Source organism: Chiloscyllium plagiosum, chromosome 24 (assembly GCF_004010195.1).
Source record: "Chiloscyllium plagiosum isolate BGI_BamShark_2017 chromosome 24, ASM401019v2, whole genome shotgun sequence".
NCBI lineage: Eukaryota > Metazoa > Chordata > Chondrichthyes > Orectolobiformes > Hemiscylliidae > Chiloscyllium > Chiloscyllium plagiosum.
Window position 1 is genome coordinate 25,801,210 of NC_057733.1, and position 6,000 is coordinate 25,807,209.

The window sequence follows — 6,000 nt, forward strand, 5'->3', positions numbered from 1 at the left end:
ATGTTATTAGGTTGTTTGACAAGTTTGACTGTAATCATTCTGAAATACACTGCTGCTAATACCTTTTTCTTTTGCAAATGGTAAGTTTAGTTAGGGTTACTAAATTAACGCGATCAAGAAAAGAAATTTGCAATTTTAAATCATTGTCAACCAAAAGCAAGATTGTTTTTTCCGAAGTTTGTTGCATTTTGACAGTCGGCATCTCTAGTTACAAGGAAAGGAGCAGTGATCCTCCTGATCTGTTCTCCCAGAGTGACTCCTGTCCCATTTCTTTGTTGGGGAAAGAGGAGTCTGTTTGTTAGTTTCTGTGCAGCATGATCTGCATGTGTTAGGGTGAAGAACTCTAATGGCAGCTATCAGCACAATTAGTGGCAAAGTGTATAAGACATTTCACAGGATGTTTGTTTTTATTCTGTTGTATAAAGTTATACCCCTTGAATTATTTTCCCTGTGTTAGGCAAACAGTGTATAATTACCCATAATGGAAATATGGGGCAAAATCTTAGAGGGTTTTTGATAATGTGGGCTATAGCGAGATCTGTGGTAGCATTAGATGAAAAGTCTAGTGCGGTCCATGTTCATGTCGGGAGCATTTGCTGTCACTCGGCAGTGGCAAGTTACCAAATAAGGGGGAATGTTCCTTATTAACTGCCTGTTGCTGATCTGACCTGTCTTGTTAAGAGCCCTCTTGGCACATTTCTGATCCACTCACAGCAGCTCAGGCTGAACCAGCAACAAGAACCCCAAAAAACCATAAGATTCACCCAATATTTCAAATAGTTTTGGCTAAGTGCAAATACACGAATGAGTAAGTAGGTTGAGACTGCAATGCAACCTGCATTTGGGGTGTTTAATGAAAAGACCTGTGTGTGTAGAAAATTTTAAATCTCTCAACACCAGGTTATAGTCCAACAGGTTTAAGCAGTGAACAGTTTCACAGCATAAAACAGTGACAATCTGTTGGCTTTAAAATGTCTTGGCAAATGTTGAGGTTGTGCAAATGCAAGGTTTTGTAAATTTTAGTTAACTTGTTTGGCAGGTGCATGTATGTGTGGCTAGCCACCTGTCTGTAAAATAGCTAATAACTATTTCTGTATTATGAATGTGAAGCCAAACCTTCCATGTAATCAGACACGCAATCTGACACACATTTTGCATGATTTATGTATACTTTTAACCAACCCACCCAGATATGTTGTGATGATTGTCCGGGGCATTTGGGACTTAAACCTGGACCTCTGAACCGGAGGTAGGGACACTGATACTGAACTATAAGTTCTTTGTGGGATTGTTTTCTGAAGACGAGGTAGTGCTGTTGTCGTGCTATATTTTCTTCTGCCCTCTGGTGGCTATTTCAGATGAACGTGTGCACAAGTTTAACATTTTATTTATTTTCAGTGGAGAAATGGAACAATTTGTGTTTGTGCAGTAGCTTACAAAAGATGTAATATAAAAAAGTGTCACTTCAAAAAATTGCACCATATTCATTACCAAAAATCACTGGTACACATTACTATGCCTCTACTGTTTGATATTGTTGCAGTCTCCCAAATATTCTTTCATCGTCATTCACTGCTGATGTTAGCAAAGCAAAAGTGATCCTGTTCTCAGTGAGATTGCCTTTTAATCCTGTCTTATCCCTTTCTCAGTAAATAAAGCATTACATCCACAGTTCCAAAATCTTTGGTGGTTGAGAGTAATTTTTGCTAACTCTGTATCACTGTATACAAAAAAAAACAAGAAAAGCAAAAACACTTTATAAATTTGATGAGAATCCTCAAAGATTAACCCCAGTACCTAGTATGTTCTTTGTCCCAGGCAGGATATTTGAATTCTCCATTCCAGGAGGGCAGGTATGACCATTACTTGAAGCAGAAACATTACAACTTAAATTTTGGAACAAGACTACAGTGAAGATGATTTGCAATGTATTGAGTATCATAATTAAGTAGTTTACTTATTGTGGGGGCATACACTGGATACACTGAGCTCCCAACCCATCAATCTATGTTTGCCTACATGGAGATTGGAAACTATATCTGTATTGGTGTGATACTGGAATCTTCAATTAGATTGTGATGGAAGTCATATTTTTGAATGATGCGCTGATAGCCATTTACTGACAAGCATATATAGAGAGAGTAGTTTTTTATTTGTAACTTCTACCATAGACAACTGATACAGTAAAAATGTGACAGTGTTCCTCCAGTATCCATGTAATGGATAACACAAACTACACAATCGTACAGGGCATAAAGTGCATAAGAAGTGCAAAACACTCCCATTACAGTGTAACAGCAGTGTTCTGCTGACATGCAGCACCCTCTTTGAGCAATTTCAGTTAAGTAATGCATTCAGTATTTGTGTACTGAAGTTTCTATTGCATTTTCATTGTTACCAACATGATCTCCCTGTTATGCATTTACAAGCTGCAATGAGGCGACTGTACCAGAACAAAATAACATGAATGTAAATTAAAGTTATTCCATACAATGTAATTTTGTTTCAGACTTTAAAGTGGATGATAAAGGATAATCATTAAAACAAAGTACAATAAATTCTATATCTTTAATCTCTTACAGTGGAAAATATGTCTCACTGCGAATTTGCCTGCTTGCGTGATCTACTGATAAGGTGAGTTGGGAAGGGGTCTTCTGTATGGAAATCTATCTTCCTTTTGTAAATGTTGCTGGTGTGATATATCATTTTTTTAAAAAAAAAAGCAGATCAGGGTCATACAGTAATTTGTCTCATTCCTTAAGTGTCAACGTACACTTATCCATGAATTTCACAATGAAGTGGAACATCTAAATTGAAATAATAGGCATAATTTTGCTGACTCTGAGCATCTGACCTTGTCTATTCTCATTAGTTTGTTATCCCTGCTCCCATCAGTTCAAGAAAATGTCAATTCATAACGTTGCTGAAAGTGGGAACTGAAAATGGCATCGTGAGAGGAGTGGGGCATTTGGGACAGAAGTGTTGAAGATAGCCGCCAGGATATGTCCTTAACAATAACATTTAATAATTGGCAAATAAACGACGGAATGACTGTAGCGGAGTGAATTAAATCTCAAATCAAGTGCAAAGATAAATAAGGGTTGAGAGCGAAAAAAAGAGGAAAGGAAAAAGAAGAAAAAAATTGACATTTTAAATTCCGCTTGAAAGTAGCAGGAATGAACATCAACACTTGTAAAAGCTAGTTTTTAATGAGAATGAGGTTGAAAGTTCAATTAAGGTGCTACTAAGTTTTAGCCATAAATAGCTCATGATTTTTGCTTTGTGCAAACTCACCATTCAGGTCACTGATGATCAGAGAGGAAAGTGCTATTTTCACAAAGTGGTGAAACAAATTGCTTGGGAGAAAATTATCCTTTGGATAATTCAAATTTAGCTGCATTCTGCTCTTTGCCTCAAATTGTTGCGCGACTTCCATGTAAATAACAGAGTGTGCCATTAGCATCACCATTATTGCCAGAAAGATTCTGGCCTAATGTGGAGCTGTGATGACGAATGAATTGAACAATTTGAATTGGTTCAGTATATTACATTTCATATTCTCATTGTACTAAATATCCCTCAGGACTCACATGCAGAATCTCAAAGATGTGACCAGCTCCATTCACTATGAAGCATACAGAGTTCAACGGCTGAGTGAGGGAAATGAGTTTTCCAATGGAATAGCAGAAAAGGATATGAACAGCAACATGTAAACTGTATATGGCTTTTCCTTCAAGCTGCTGAACTTATCTGACCAGCTAATAATTTAGATTAAAAGTATGTGGTAGTGTATCAGCACTGCTTGTCTTAAGATAATTTATTCCACACTATGCTATTCTGTTCACAAACAAATGACTATTACACATCACAAAACTAAGTGGTGCACCCTTGCCATATTTTTGTATTGTCTTGCTTTTATTGATTATCTTTCAGACTTGCATGACACCAAAGGGGTTAAGAAATATTTTGCAGAAAACCACGGAATTGATTTTTGTGGATGAGGTTTTTTCGTGATTAAAAATAAATTGTTCAGGGAGAAGCTTAAAACAAAATTGTTAATTTGTGAACAGAATGTTTTGGTGGATTAAAAATTGCTTTCAATACTATGGTAGTGCTAAATCTAAATATGTGTTCTCCAGGACAAAAAGAACAGAATGTAATTGGCTCAATTATTACTATATTTATTTCCAGTATATTACTAGCATGTTTCAGTATATCAAAACACAGCCAACTGAGGTATTCAAGATAATCTCAAAGGTCTCTTTGTTCTTTGGTGGCTTTAATTAGAGAGGTGAAAGATAACACATTTATATTTTGTGAAAAAGTTGGTAGTGTGGGTGTTTTAAAAAAAACAAACTCTTTAATGGTGTAAACAATGTTTAAGAGTGAGTCAAAGACTGCTTCTTTGCCAAAATATGTATTGCTTAATGAAAAGCTAGTTTTTGTGAAGCAAAGTGAAAAAGGAATGTCACGTTAGTCACTCAGTATTTTGAAAATGTAATTATATTGAAAATTGAAGCTTATCTTTTGTCTTTCCTTGTATGACCTTTATGTCCATTTTTTGGGGGTTTACATTCATTGTCAAATTAGACTTTTTATATAAAATAAAAATGTTTGATATATATTTCCTAAAATAAACATTGCAAATTTAATGTTTTAACTGCCTTTTATTATTTGATTGCCTTTTTCACTAATGTGTTGACATTTTAATGCAGCTGAATTCGGGGGGAAAAAATTTTAAATTATTTTGAGTGGGTTAAGACACTTTGTTTTTGAAGTTCAGAGTTTATTTATTGTTTGTTGTCTTACCCTGGTTGTCCTGAGAAGATAGTAATAGACTGCTGTTGTGAACCATTACAATCTTTATGGGTTCAAGATAACCCAAGTGATTTCAGACAAGCTAATGATCAAGTCCCTCCAGTAAAGGATCAGCAATCAACAACCTAATACTACTTAGTCACTTTGAAAGTGGTATCTTCATGATCCAGGTGTCCAGACAAGAATATGTTGATACTTTGTTTTATAATGCCTCTGTTAAGCACCGTGCGGTGTTATCTCACATTAAAGTTGCTACAAGCTGCTTTTCTTAAACAATGAATAAAGCAGGATTGAGGAATATTAGAGCAGTGGTGTATCACATCAAACTAGATTACTAATGGGGAGTAAGCAAAGTTTTATTTTAGTAGCAGTGCTCAACAGGCTACAACAAAATCTGTTTCTAATGGATTTCATTCAAACTTTAAAAGTCGTACTTCTAGTGCTACGAGCTAGTGAGGGCAGGAATAGGAGGATAGAGCAGATGAATGCATGGCTGAGGAGCTGGTGTATAGGAGAAAGATTCTCATATTTTTGGATCATTGGAATCTCTTTTAGGGTAGAAGTGACCTGTACAAGAAGGATATTGCACCTAAATTGGAAGGGGACTAATACACTGGCAGGGAAATTTGCTAGAACTGCTTGGGAGGATTTAAACTATATGATGGGGGGGTGGGACCCAGGGAGATAGTGAGGACCCCCCCCAGGGAGATAGTGAGGAAAGAGATCAATCTTAGGCTAGTACAGTTGAGAACAGAAGTGCGTCAAACAGTCAGGGCAAGCAGGGGCATGGTAGGACTAACAAATTAAACTGGATTTATTTCAATGCAAGGGACCAAACAGGGAAGGCAGATGAACTCAGGGCATGGTTAGGAACATGGGATTGGGATATCATAGCAATTACACAAACATGACTCAGGGATGGGCAGGACTTGAAATTTAATGTTCCAGGATACAAATGCTACAGGAAGGATAGGCAGGGAGGCAAGAAAGGAAGGGGAGTGGCATTTTTGCTAAGGGATAGCATTACAGCTGTGCTAAGGGAGGATATTCCCGGAAAGACATCCAGGGAAGTTATTTGGGTGGAACTGAGAAATAACAAAGGGATGATCACCTGATTGGGATTGTATTATAGAACCCCCTAATAGTCAGAGGGAAATTGAGAAACAAACTTGTAAGGAGATC

General features: G+C 36.8%; 1 protein-coding gene across 4 annotated transcripts in view; it reads left to right on the plus strand.

Moving 5' to 3' along the window:
* Positions 1-4,660, plus strand: part of LOC122562098 (septin-9-like) — a 322,559-nt gene extending 317,899 nt beyond the window's left edge. For all 4 annotated transcript variants that reach the window (XM_043714621.1, XM_043714623.1, XM_043714624.1 and 1 more), the window contains 2 exons: positions 2,583-2,634; positions 3,584-4,660. In XM_043714621.1, coding sequence (XP_043570556.1) covers positions 2,583-2,634; positions 3,584-3,713 — 182 coding nt within the window. In that variant the 3' untranslated portion in view covers positions 3,714-4,660. The remainder of the gene's footprint in view (positions 1-2,582; positions 2,635-3,583) is intronic.
* The last annotated feature ends 1,340 nt before the right edge of the window (positions 4,661-6,000 follow it).